Source organism: Botrytis cinerea, chromosome 6, assembly GCF_000143535.2.
Source record: "Botrytis cinerea B05.10 chromosome 6, complete sequence".
NCBI lineage: Eukaryota > Fungi > Ascomycota > Leotiomycetes > Helotiales > Sclerotiniaceae > Botrytis > Botrytis cinerea.
This window is the reverse complement of record NC_037315.1, coordinates 132840-145953: the sequence shown is the minus strand read 5'-3', so window position 1 is coordinate 145953 and position 13114 is coordinate 132840. Positions and strand designations below refer to the sequence as shown.

Below are 13114 nucleotides of genomic sequence, written 5' to 3'. Positions count from 1 at the left end.
GCACTCAGCATCTGTCGCATCTAATCAAGAGTTTCACGACATGACTGATAAAATCAAATTGAGCGTAATCATTATATCATTAGAATTATCTATTTGTCATGCTTCATGCATTCATTTTTACCGATCACCTAACCATCACCCCCTTTCTAATACCAACCAATCTAATTGTATTTTATCTAGTGGGCCCCAGCAAGCTTCAACAACTCTGGGAAGTTAGGGGTACCGAATCCAGTAGCGGGATCCCAACCTTCAGTGACAGGGAATCCAGCAGTATCGCATCCGACTGCGCTTCCGCTGAGGATATCAGTGAATCCCTTGTATCCCTTGCTGTACAACCATGGGTTCAAGAAACCAAGCACTGGTTTACCCTTGGATAGAAGCGCATCATTGACGAGAGCGATAATACCGGACATGAGAGGTGTAGAGGCAGAGGTACCGGAGATGGAACCATAGGTTTGATTCCAGACGTAGGCGAAATAGAATCCTTGGGCAGAGATATCAGGGTATGCGCGACCAGCTAAGAATTGTTAGTGAATGATACTTCTAGGAGTCAGGGGGGGGGGGGGGGGGGGGGGGGGGATGGGAAGATACTGACTTTTGTTGTAGAGACCATCGAAAGTACCGTTGAGTTTCTTGACGTAAGCAGAAACAACCTTGTCTTGGTATGAAGGTCTAGCAAAGTAGTTACTGAATCCAGCACCAGTAGACCAACCTCCATGGTAAACACCCTGGATGGGATCAATACCAGTAGCACGATAAGCAGCAACTTCTGGCTCGAAGAATTTGGTAGCTCCAACAGAGGTAACATATGGGCAACTGGTTGGGAAATCTGGAACGAACATTGTGGTGTTCTTTCCATCATTGGAGATACATGTGCCATTGTCTCCAACTCCATAATCTCCAGAGGAGAAAAGAACGGATACACCTCTAGCACCCAATTGAGCGAGTTGTTCACAGACACGCTTGGCATAGTATTCGGGGACGGTTTGTTCTTCATCACCGTAGGATGTACTAATAACTTGAGGAATTTCGGAAGTGGGTTGTGCGAGAACATAGTTTAACCAATCAGCATATGGCTCGTTGGTGTTTTTACTTGTACCAATTGAAGCATTGAAGGGTGGTTGTCCACCAGTTGAGTAGGCTGTAATTGGGGTTGGATAACTGATTCCAGTGATAGCGGTGAGATCGAGATTGGCTTCTTTGCCTGTTCCATCTGCTAATTGCTCAGCAGTAAGAGTAGTGTTTTGGACTGGTCCACCGTTGATAGAGACGTATTTGAATTCATATGCAGAGGCCACTGCATCTGGACGATACTTGAGCAAGAACAAGGCATCATCTGGTCTGATTGGAACCTCTCCGAGGAAATTGTTGAACCCAATCTTATTCTTATGAGCTGCTTTTGGCTTGTAACTTCCGGTCCCATAAAGAGCTTGGAAACATTCAGGGGATACTGCAGCGACGTCACATATTTTCGAAAGTGTGGTGTTTGACGGTGGAGTATATCCAGATGGAGTATGTCCTGCACTAAGTTGACCTTCAATAACGTTGGTGTGTCTTGAGCTAATCTTTGCCTCTCTTGGGTTGTAACTAGTTCTTGGTGCGGCACGCATGAACGAAGTTGTTGGCTGAATAGCATCAATGTGCTGATGAAGATGCATAGGAAGTGACCAGTTTGGAGTACGGATAATTTGACCACCAGCTTCGTGTTCGTAAACGTGGTATTCAGTATCGAGCAAGCGCTCAGCATCCTTGACTGGTATGGAGAGATGAATCCAATCCTTTGCACTACTGTAGCTTAGACTTGAAGCATCGATTCCATTCTCAAGAAGCCATTCGTGAGTGGAATCAAGAGTTTGAGATGATGGTCGAACCAACTCATCGACTTCCTCAGAAGTCAAATGGTTGCCGTACTTTTGGTGGGAGGGATCGGAAACTGTAAAGAACATATTAGTTTTGTGAATTTGGAAACAAAAAGCTGGAGATTCCACTAACCCTGATACAATTGTCTCTCAAGTTCTTCGAATTGACTCTGCTTCAATGCGATATTCAAATTAATGATACCTTCAGCGGGAGCACGAGCAACTTTCTTCCATTGTCTAGGGACATAGTGTCTTTCCTTGACTGCATAGTTCGCTCTCGAGCGAATGACTGAACTCGCAAGAGCTGATTGAGCAGCCAAAGCTGTAGAAATGAGAACCGAAAACCCAACCATGATCACAGCTCCAAAGAATGATATGAATTGATAACGCGTAGGACGATAGAGATGGAGAGCTACAAAATATGAGAGCTTGGGGAATATGTAGTAAAAGTAGACCTTGTTAAAGTTTCCAATTTTTGGTACCTCAAACCCCGCACGTTAAACCTAGTTGCAGCTGTCATGTAACTTTACATTTAGTGAGTCCTAATTAGGAAGGTGAATATATGTTATACGACTTCACGATAAGACGTAAATTGATTCATTTAGTAATGAAAGTCTTGGAAATGTTGAAAATCAAGTATGTTACGTGACAAGCTACTACATTTGGAGAAGATCAATGCCTCTTTCACAATTTCCATACACATGGTAAAATGTCGCCCCTAGTAATATACATTAGTTGTTGAATGTTGTGAAGGGATGGGAAAATGATGGTTGCTTATCCGAGCTGACGGACCTTTACCGAAAAGGAAGGTGGGGTCAGGGATATTTGCTGTCATTAATGAATAATCCATGATAATCCATGATACAAGCCGTTATGCGATAACATTATATATCCTCAGTTGATAAAAGTAGACAACGTGATTGGCCAATGGTCGGAAATCCCCGAGTCTTGGTACTGCTGGTACCTTAAGCTACTTTCGTACCTGGCAAATCTAGTCAGGAAAATGCAACCTTCTAGATTTCCGAAGAATATGGTGTTACCATGTGGCGAGGAAGGTTATGAGCGGGTCAAATTCGGAAAGAGATCCGGGGAATAAAGAGAATAAGATGTGATAATGTGATGGTGTGATGATATCGTGTACATTTGTACATCCGAGCCCGAGGCGAGGTACTTCCTGTCGGTGAATCAAGCAGCACATTTCCAATATGGGCGTGCTATTCGTATGTCCAGTCGTTTGTCAAATGGAGACTCCATGATTTCGAGTTGTTGTAAGATGTGGGAATCAATGATCCACTTGATGTCCTTATCATGGTTGAAAGGGACTAGACAGACCCTTCAAGTGGTCACATCTCTGCGTAGATATTCATATGATAAAGACCATACGAGTATACGGAGGACGACCTCCCCAACCTCCGTAATATGAGCATGCAAAGGGTAAGAATACTACCAAATTGCACCATTCGGAGTATCTGCCATTAAGCGTTATCATGAGTGAGCGGGTCCCAACTGATTGATCTCCCAAAGATGTCCGAGGGTACTCCAGACACTACCAGATGAGTACTGATAATGTGCATTCCTTCATTGCTCAAGATCTGAGAGGATGAACCATTATATTTATGCAATAGTTTGAAGTTAGCTGTGAGAGATGGATTAATAGACAACGTTAGATGAAGCATCATTGTCAGTATTTTTCCATTTGATCCGCTTAGGTAATACACGAGTCACCGCTTTATTCTGCCGGGACATATCACGTGAATGTCGCACATAATTTTACTTTTGTTGCATATCTGGAAAAAGATCAGTTTCTCCAAGCTACATCTCCAAATTTGGACAAGAAATTGAGAAATTTTCCATCGACTGGGAATAAGAGCCATTCTTGAAACTTATTTCCGGAGGTGTTCAAAGTTCAAAAAATCTAGACTCACCGCCCTGATGATGAAAGCGGCAGAATGGCAATTAGTTCTCTTACGCGTATGCCTGCACAACTATTTTATAGCGCAAAGATTGTCTCTGATATCTATATCTATTTCAGCTCAACTAGCAACATTGTTCAAACTACTATAGTATACGACAGAACCTAAGCTATTCGTGCCACGGATGCTTTATCTCCTAAGAACTCACACCGCGGCCACTGCGCCACCGCGCTACAGGCGCATACTTGGAAGTAGTGCCTGTATCCAATCGGTCACTTGAGCTCCCAGTCGACATGTCAAAGCACATGGAGAAGCTCGGGAGCCCCAGGGTGAGCCCGTCATTCTAAGTTCTGGGGGTCGAATATACTTCGCGGGGTAAGGTACCCGTGTGCCTCGGCCAGGTACCGTGCAGAGACAGCAAACAGGTGATTGCGCCATGAAAAGGATTCTGGCCTCTCTATCTCCAGACTGTACAGAGATGGAGTGAGGATCATTGGCTCTTCCAATATTGCTCGAACCCCTCTGCAGAACAATTGATCGCTATCACATCCTTGACACGTGCCTCGCGTGCCAGCCACATGTGTTGAATGGCCCAGGCGGCTCGTTTGACCCCCTAGCAATGGCTTGCAAATAGTTTCGGTGTCTATCAAATAGCGCTGCACATCACAACGCTATTCAATGCCAAGTCCACGGCAGATCGTTTGGTACCTTATTGTCAACTATTTCGAAAGTCTGTCAACCATCCGAAGGCTCTCTCGAGGCTCTATCCATAGTCTACATCATTAGATCTCAATCTATAATTAAATCGATCCGACCTGATGATCATCATTGACGAGCATCGAGGCTTGGATGCAGGTTAATATATCTGGAAAGATGTTAGTCCAAGGTTGGGAATGGTTGACGATTGATGAAGGATCCCTTACTAGTGGGTTATCCCTCAATAAGTATTCTCTATAGAAGTTTATCTTTCCCATGCTTTCTTTACTCACTCAGTCTTTGTACTTCTTGCGATCTTTTCAGCTTAGTCTTTTGAGCCACCCATGTCAAAAGCTTGATATACTTTCACAATCCATCATATTTTACTCTTTTTAACTAAAAATGGTATCTATCAAAGCCCTTCTCCTATGGCCCTCGATTGTATTAGCCCTCACAACCGTCACCCAAGTAAAAAACGACATCACAACCCTCGACAACAATGTTCAAGCTCTCACATCCCAAACCGCTCTATATAACGGTGGTCTCCTCCCCGCCACTCCCCTTCTCGGCTCTCTCACTGCCGTCTACCTTTCACTTCTACAAGGTGTCACAGATTCCGCTCTGCTACCTTCTTCAATATCGGAATCAGACGCACAATCACTCATTGAACATGTCAACATTACTCTCGCAATCGACAACCCTATTGCTGTAAATACCCTCAAGGGGAAAAAGGCATTGTTCAAGGAGCAAGGATTAGATGGTGCCATTGTGGCTGGTCTAGGCTTGTTGCTGGCGGGACATGAGGCCTTTACGAATAATGTGCTACAGAGACTTCCGGAGGATCAGAGTGCAGATGGACAGGAGGTCACACAACTTATCACAGTGGCATTGACCGATGGGATTCATTATTTCGAGAGTCCATGAAGAGGAGCAATTCTAGAGAGTAGTAGTAAGGTGAATAGGTTATATGAGGGAGATCACGATGCCAAGTTTCACATAAATGAACATAATCATCTTCAGATTCTTTTGGTCATGGAAGTGAATTACTTCTGACAATAATATTAGGATCAAAGAAACTCAGGAGCCGGCTCACGCAAGTTGTAGAAGGGTCACATTACATTTAATTTTCATTTACATGACTGATTGAAATGCTTTTTTAACTTTTCGGGCTTATCAACTCAACCCAAGTGGAAACCTCTGCCCCGCCTTTCTCCATCTCTTTATCAGGCCTTATCAACGCTGCTTCTTATTAAAGAGCGACCATATTCCACCATTGACCAAATCTCCACAACACAACTCCAATACCAATAAACATCAATATACATCCAATCCAAAATCCTAACACGACAAAAAATAATACACCAAAACAACGCGCACACCTTAAATACCAAACCTGTACCAAGATGGACACCTCTCATTCCACCAAAAATTCCAATCGATTGGCCGATTCAGCAAACCCCAAGCACCTCAAATCAATCAACAGAATTATCCGAGATGCCGGATTTCGCAGCATGCCACATTTTATGGCTTCATATGGATTGCAATTAAATAATGATGAACATCTAGCGCAAGCATATGAAATTATTGAGAGGATGTATGAGATGGACTTGACGGTAGAGAATCTGAGGAGACTGGAGTTTAGGAGGGGTAGCGACGAAGAGAATGTAGAGGATAATCGAGGTGCGGAGAGCTGGGATGAAGAAGATCGTATAGTAGAAACATGCGGTCTTGTGGAAGTGGTTGGCTATGGGGGAGCGAAGAACTCGAATAAAAAAGATCCTATAGTAGAAACATGCGGTCTTGTGGAAGTGGTTGGTTATGGGGGAGCGAAGAACTCGAAAAGAAAAGATCCTATAGTAGAAACATGCGGTCTTGTGGAAGTGGTTGGTTATGGGGGAGCGAAGAGCTCGGTAGAGGAAGTTAGAAAGTTCGGAAGAGAAACTGGAGAGCTTCGAAGAAGAAGATAGTGCAGTAGAATCGATTGGATTTGCGGATTTCTACGATGATCAGGATGATTTCGAGGATGCTTTTGAAGATGACTTTTTCTACGATAGCTAGTTTTGCAATCAAGATGACTAGCACTATCAAATTGACATTTCGATTCCTCGTTGGTTAGACATATGATACCAAGAGCGCCCTTTGACAGGTTGGTGATAGAGAAATAAACTTTATCTCCCCCATAACTATTCTGGCCACAGTTCTCACGTTCGTTCGGAATCTCTTGATCTCATTAGAAAGCTCGATGTATATGTCCTAGAAATCATATCTCTTTCTCATCCTGCAGCTCAGCTCATGTCCCACTCAACGGATTCAAAGATAGGGAAAGTCTCAAAACCGCACTCAGTGTTGTTGTAGGCGATGGGAAGTTGCGAAGGTGACTTCGTGCTTTGATACGTTAAATATCGAATATTGAAACCGGGGGGAATTTTATCATCCTATCAGCTCAAAGGTATCCGGAAAACCTGAAGGGGGCTAGAAAGGTCGAAGTACAAATGTACATTTTTTCCAAAAATCACATCACAGTTCTAGGAAAATTAAAGTTGGTAGATCGATATTTCAGTTTGGCGATGACATTCGCTTGATGCTCAATTCCTTAACGCTAGCCAGGTATTAACCAACTAAAACCATACCACGTGCATGTCATGCACTCAACTAATGCCCCCACTTCTGAGTAATCAGTGAGACAGTGATCTCATTAACCCACCGCTATTACCATTTATCTTTACAACGGAATCATTCGAAAGTGTAAGTACACTCATTGCAACAATTCTTTTTGTCTTTGTTGCAGGCACGGAGATATAGTATCGTTGTGCCTTCCTTTGAGCCTTTCACCATCAGACCTTGTAGCATGTTTTCATTGACCACCTGTGTCAAGGTATCATTCTGTCCGGCGGCGATGGGATCTCTTAGCCAGTCCTCCGTGTCGCTGCATCGTTGATATTATTCCAGTGAATACTCGTGCCCATTAATAATTAGAGAAATAAGATTCATCAAAGCTATAATCCATCTCTTCCTTTATCTTTTGCGGTATGGGTACTCGATTAGTGATGAAATTTCTCGTCTCTCCCAACACTTTTGATTTCTCAGTATTGACACTCTTCTTAACGCCAGCGTATGAGGTGAAGACCTCATTTTCCTTCTCTTTCTCACTCTCAACCCCACTTTGTCTCCGCATCAAGATCTTCTCCTTCACATTCTGGACTAAGCAGTCCTCTCTTATTCCCTCATTGTACTCCCAGGCCCTCAAAATACGATTCTTCTCATCATCTCTCAAATCATATGAATCCATGAGCTGCTCTATATCGACAAGCCCAGCTTCTCTGAGGACGCGGCAAATGGATCTTGTTTCTTCGAGATCCTGGGGAAGGTTTTGTGGATGATAGGGTGTTGGGTTGGATGGACGAAAGAAAGGGGATGAGATTGATAGAACGTTTTCTGGATGGTAAGGAGTAGGATTGGCGGGGCGGATAAAATCGAGAGAGGAGTGGGCCGGAGAAGGAGGGGCGAAGCTGATGCACATTATTAAATGATGTGGTAATCTTGATATCCAAGATTCTGTATAAGGTGGATTTTGGTGTTTGATTAGCTTTTTTCGATACTCGTGTACACGGAAAACTGCGTATAGAAAGAAAGGGGCCAGCTCGTGGAAAGGGACATATATAAGGAAGATAAAGTTCGACACGGCGACACTGATGTACGTATACAAAGTCGTGTGATGAGAACTCGTTGCCGCATGAGTGCGATCAAAGCGACCGAAGAACAGATCCTGTATAATCCGAGTAACAAATAAGCGACGGATCGTGAGGGCATCACATAGCCATCTCTATTACAACTCTACACTACAGATGCTCGATTGTACACATCAGCCCTCTTTTGTTCGATGTCCCCTCATATTTAAAGTTTTGCTCTCCCTTTTACAGTTTCATCCGTGCTGTATCTCTCCATTGAATTCATTTCTGTCCACTCTATTAAAAAAAAAACACTGCAAAAAATGAGTTAGATTACGTGTGCAAGTACAAGCGCCTTTCGATCCAGCTTTCTTCGACATTCTAAAGCAATCTTTTATGAACGATTCTGACTGATAATAGCCTTGTATAAATTTAAGTTAATGCAAATAAATTCAACGTCAAGCAAAATCGTGATCTCATCGATTAGTTAGGGAAAAAAAATGAAGTTTGAATTAAGGTTAAGGTAAGAATCCAAAAGTGGGAATAGTTTCACTTTGCTAGAACCTTAACCTTATCGCTTCTTTTACTTTCCTGCATCTTTATCACTGTTTGTCAATGTTGTGAAACAGTGATCATGATAGATAGATCTTGATCGATATCGAAGAGTATCTTTTTTTGTGCATTTCTCCATACTTTCCCGCCCCCAACCATTTCATCACCCAAATAAGGTTTTTTTTTTTGAAAGTCTTAGATGGCGACTTTGAACATAGAAAATTACCATTTTTTGACCATTTTAGACGTTGTATCAGTACCTTAAAAAATTTGATGGGAGATTGATTTGATGACCAACAATATTGATAACATGTTATCACAGTAGCTTCGCCACCCAACATCACTCAATTGACGGATAACGATGGAATGAAAGCTGCAGAATTGTTTGATGCTTCGATTGATCTCAACTACGATAATAGCCAGTGTATCGATTATGGACTACTTGTGGGCTTTTCACTGACATCGGTAATCACAACAATTATCGTTTCGAGGAGCAATAGGACGGGGATCCTGCTAGAGTAAAAATTCCCATGTTATCTGACTGGTTGAATTGGAATTTGTACTTCTGGGAAATTTCAGGAGAGCTTTTGTCAGCCTTTTTCTTGAGATTAAAGCCCCGTCATCTTATTTGGTTACACATTTTAAGTCTTTTTAGGCTCTCAAGTAGTGTGTTGCAACTCAAATCTCTATATATGATCTCTGAAGACAAACGTGAAGCATTTCTCCATAATACGATGACTTAGGAATGGACCGGAAAGAAATAGGGCATAGAAATTTAGAAATTAAATCTCTTGCGCACATTTGCCGCCGAAATCAGCATGTCAGAAAAGAGTCAAATCTGAGAAAAGGGTTCCATTGCTTAAAATTCAAGAAATTGTATCTGAAAGGAATTGGGAAAGCGATACGTTCCTTCGGCTAAGCCGCACCTTCCCCTTTCATGCAACTACACTAAATTTTAATCTCTTCGTCCGGTGACCCTGAAAAATTTCATCTAAAATCACACAAAAATATCTCACACATCATTATAATATTCATGAGAGACTATAAGGCTCTCACTCAACAAATATCATGTAGACGGCATGACGGCCTCATTATTAGACAGTGGCCGAGCAGACTACATACTACCATCGGATAGCTTCCTGTAAAATGAAAAGGGCATGCAAGTTCAAGACATCGCAAAGTTTTATCTGATCTTATGACTTGTTGAGCGAGAGACCTTGATGGCTACATACGGCAGCCCAGAGTGTGATTTTGATGGTGACTATGATGGTTAATGAAGGTTATACATACTCGAGGAGCGGCATATGTACTTTTATTAACTAGTCATGAATGCTAAACACAGTTCAATAGAAACCTACTAATACGAGACTGACTCTGAACTATGGGTGCTCTTATTATATAAGGATTCACAAATCTAGGTAGACTGTTATCCAGCGATGGACACTTTTGCTGCAATTTCGTGCATTCATTTTTAGGTTGTTACTGTTGGTTTCAACTTGGTTGATAAGTGTAAAAGTACTTTCGTCTTATTGTGGTTGTAATTGTTCTTAATCATTTATTATGGAAAGTTATGCACATTTATAGGTAGAAGCTAGCGCAGGCGCTAGCTAATACAGCTCCCTCTGTATGATCACATGATCAATATCCCGACAGTTACTTTGTATCATCTCCGAAAGTAGTATACAATTCCGATAGAATAAATGGAAAGAGACCGTTAATTCTATCAATTGGAGTAAAACTATGAATTTCTAGTCAATAATTCATTGAAATAAGCTCAATAATCTAATGATTCACTGTGATATGCAGTATTAATTTCCGTTAACTACTGTAGGAAGTCGCAGTTCAGACAATGCTAGCGTATACGAGAAAAACAACCTCGCCGCACCAAGCCTTTCACCGAGACATCTATTTATAAGACTGCCACCTGCTTTCTTTCTGAAGAGGGATCCATCTTGAAATCAAATCTCCACTTACAAATCAACTTTAGCTCTTTGCGGGGTCTCGCAAGATTTCTCCTGAACGAGATCAAATTTGCAATCATGAGTTCTTCCAATGATGCACCTCAATTGACGGATTCCGCTTGGCTCAAGAAGACAGGTTGGATGTCGATGAATCATTTCATGCTTTCTTACCAACTCAAAATGGAAAATGACAACGATTACGAGCAGGGCAAGATTATTCTGGCGGCAATTAGAGCGGCAGAACAAGACGAAGCGGCATCCGACGCAGAAAGATCTACCGGTATTTCGAACACTCCAAGACAGACGCAGACCAATGGTGCCATGAATCATAATGGTGGAAAAAACTCGGATGCTCCCGGTAATCAAGATGGAAAGCAGCATTCAGCAAGTGAAAACACTGATCCAAGTGGGACTAGCCTCGATGACAAGCGACCAGTTGAATTCATGGGAACTTTGAGGGTATGTTTCACTAATAATAGTTAAAGAATGTCTATGATAACTAACTAGTGATGTAGTCATATCCATCTTATGGTAATGGCGGATCAGCAAAAGACTGAGGTCATCATTTCGACTTGAAAACTTCGCGTGGATATAATTGTTTGGGAGATCATGCTTCAAGACATACTTAAAAATTGTACTGGTACAAAGTGAACCGGAAGACTGGTGTTGACACCAGAAGGACACAAGTTATAGACTTTAGCTATCACACAATGAGGAAGTTTTGTTTACGCCATCAAGTCTTTTTGAAGCAAATCATCTGTGATTGTAAAAATTTGACCGAAAACGACATTTTGATTTGATTGCCACACAAAGTTATTCGTCGTAACCCAATACATCGGCAAAAAACTGATCCCTTCATTCCCGCCGTATGTTGATGGTAGGACCCCGAATGAAGATTATCAATCCATAATATTTTCAAAGAAAGTGATACCCCAGAAAACCCTAGAAGTAGAAGTTTCAGCCGGACGCGCGTCTCCTTTATTCAACTGATAAGCTCTTACTCCATTTCTCATCTCGAGTCCCATTATCTTATACACCCCACCAGACTATTTGTCGACGTCTTTCACGCCAAACTTTCTAATTTTTAACACTAAAAGGTAAATTTCAACTCACGTATCACTAATAAAGCCCTGCTCAATGCAATTCCCAGTCGATTTTGAGGAGTGGCTAGACAAATGGCCGCGAGCTTACTGTTTCGAAGGGTTCAATATCGTCGCCAAGGAAACACGAACAGAAATCTTCAATCTCAGCCCAATTGCGTTCAAATTGACAACTACTCATGGAAGATCTTCTTCAATCTTCAAATTATATCTTACCAGGCAAACCATCCAATTTGTCTTATATCTCATCTGGGGCTACATAATAGCATTCACACCCTTCTATATTGCTCGCAGCTGCGGCGTTTCCGAGAAGGCTGCGACCAGATTTGTGATCCAAACTGGGAGTAGGCTTTTGCTACACTTAGCTCTTGATTGGCGTATGCACTTTGTATGGTCGGAGTCACATATCGGAAATAAAGTGTTCTTTGCTCTATCAATCTTGCTTCTTGGTTCGGCTTTTCAATACATCGCAATAGAGTATGGCATTTAGATGTTATGATTAACAAGAAGAAGATAGGGGTTGTTTGAGAAATAAAGATTTTGGGCAGTGGAGAAGATGGGATGAAGAGAGAAAAAAGATGGAAACGACTTTTCTTTGACAGACTATGCCTAGTCATGGTCACATAGTACTAATAAAGTCAATCTTCATTTCTACATACAAACAATTTTTGAGAATCGGATCGGTGTTGTCAATGTCAAATTGCCATGCCATGTTAGACTATTTCAATAGGTGGCCTGACCAGTGTTCTCATTTTCGAAACTCTTCAACATACGTTACAACTCGCCGCCACAAGATGTTAGATTCAAAGCTTGAAAGAGCAATCGATACGGTATGTGTTATATGATACGGGGATAAGAATTGGTACCATAGACCGTTTCTCAGCTTGCGCTTCTGGAGGAACTGTACGTACGGTCGAGACACTGTTCAGCCAGCCGTACCAAAACAAGTATGCTACTTCTTACACAGAGCCTCTAGTATATATAGCGTTGCCGCAGGCAGCTCAACAGAAGCAAGAATCTATTCTATCTATTCAAAAACTTCAAAGACTCCATCAACCAAACTTATTTACAGAAAGAATTTCCCAAGACAGCAAAAAGCAACCACCAAAATGCCCACCTTTCGACAGCAACTTCAAAGCATACAAGCTCAGCTTCATGCTATCCGAGAGGAACAAAACTGGATCCACGAGATCCAGCGAACAGATCTTGGCCTAGCCATGGATCGACACGCACGAGAACTCATCATCGAGCTTGGCGACCGGAACAATCGTCATCAAATCAATCAGAACCCAAAGCCCCGCTTAAAGTTCACCCTGAGCCCCCGCTCTCTAGTCCTAACGATAACCGAACCATTTCTCAAAATGA

At 42.1% G+C, this 13114-nt stretch overlaps 4 protein-coding genes across 5 annotated transcripts; 3 read left to right on the top strand and 1 right to left on the bottom strand.

Annotated features, from left to right (window-relative positions):
• Positions 1-59: 59 nt before the first annotated feature.
• Positions 60-2344, bottom strand: BCIN_06g00330 (hypothetical protein). Its single transcript, XM_024693284.1, has 3 exons — positions 1993-2344; positions 596-1933; positions 60-517 (listed from the first exon to the last, which is right to left on the bottom strand). The coding sequence occupies exons 1-3, from the start codon at positions 2210-2212 to the stop codon at positions 177-179; spliced, it is 1899 nt and encodes a 632-aa protein (XP_024549070.1). The 5' UTR covers positions 2213-2344; the 3' UTR covers positions 60-176.
• Positions 2345-3772: 1428 nt separating this feature from the next.
• On the top strand, positions 3773-5481 carry BCIN_06g00320 (hypothetical protein). 2 transcript variants are annotated; one of them, XM_024693282.1, is made up of 2 exons: positions 3773-4697; positions 4887-5481. In XM_024693282.1, the coding sequence occupies exons 1-2, from the start codon at positions 4622-4624 to the stop codon at positions 5390-5392; spliced, it is 582 nt and encodes a 193-aa protein (XP_024549069.1). In that variant the 5' UTR covers positions 3773-4621; the 3' UTR covers positions 5393-5481. The 2 variants fall into 2 exon arrangements, with proteins under 2 accessions (XP_024549069.1, XP_024549068.1); XM_024693283.1 differs by having other exon boundaries at positions 3773-5481.
• A 176-nt stretch (positions 5482-5657) lies between these two features.
• BCIN_06g00310 (hypothetical protein) lies at positions 5658-6648 on the top strand. The gene has a single exon (XM_001560094.2). The coding sequence runs from the start codon at positions 5872-5874 to the stop codon at positions 6433-6435; it is 564 nt and encodes a 187-aa protein (XP_001560144.1). The 5' UTR covers positions 5658-5871; the 3' UTR covers positions 6436-6648.
• Positions 6649-10614: 3966 nt separating this feature from the next.
• Positions 10615-11382, top strand: BCIN_06g00300 (hypothetical protein). Its single transcript, XM_001560092.2, has 2 exons — positions 10615-11108; positions 11165-11382. The coding sequence occupies exons 1-2, from the start codon at positions 10728-10730 to the stop codon at positions 11204-11206; spliced, it is 423 nt and encodes a 140-aa protein (XP_001560142.1). The 5' UTR covers positions 10615-10727; the 3' UTR covers positions 11207-11382.
• The last annotated feature ends 1732 nt before the right edge of the window (positions 11383-13114 follow it).

Bases quoted from the DNA above. Each gene is read 5' to 3' on its own strand.
- BCIN_06g00330 (XM_024693284.1), bottom strand. From the start codon at position 2,212: ATGGTTGGGTTTTCGGTTCTCATTTCTACAGCTTTGGCTGCTCAATCA. The intron at 1,934-1,992 runs GTTAGTGGAATC...TGTTCTTTACAG, and splicing joins TGAGAGACAATTGTATCAGG to TTTCCGATCCCTCCCACCAA. The intron at 518-595 runs GTCAGTATCTTC...AACAATTCTTAG, and splicing joins CGATGGTCTCTACAACAAAA to CTGGTCGCGCATACCCTGAT.
- BCIN_06g00320 (XM_024693282.1), top strand. From the start codon at position 4,622: ATGCAGGTTAATATATCTGGAAAGATGTTAGTCCAAGGTTGGGAATGG. The intron at 4,698-4,886 runs GTGGGTTATCCC...TATCTATCAAAG, and splicing joins TGATGAAGGATCCCTTACTA to CCCTTCTCCTATGGCCCTCG.
- BCIN_06g00310 (XM_001560094.2), top strand. From the start codon at position 5,872: ATGGACACCTCTCATTCCACCAAAAATTCCAATCGATTGGCCGATTCA.
- BCIN_06g00300 (XM_001560092.2), top strand. From the start codon at position 10,728: ATGAGTTCTTCCAATGATGCACCTCAATTGACGGATTCCGCTTGGCTC. The intron at 11,109-11,164 runs GTATGTTTCACT...CTAGTGATGTAG, and splicing joins AATTCATGGGAACTTTGAGG to TCATATCCATCTTATGGTAA.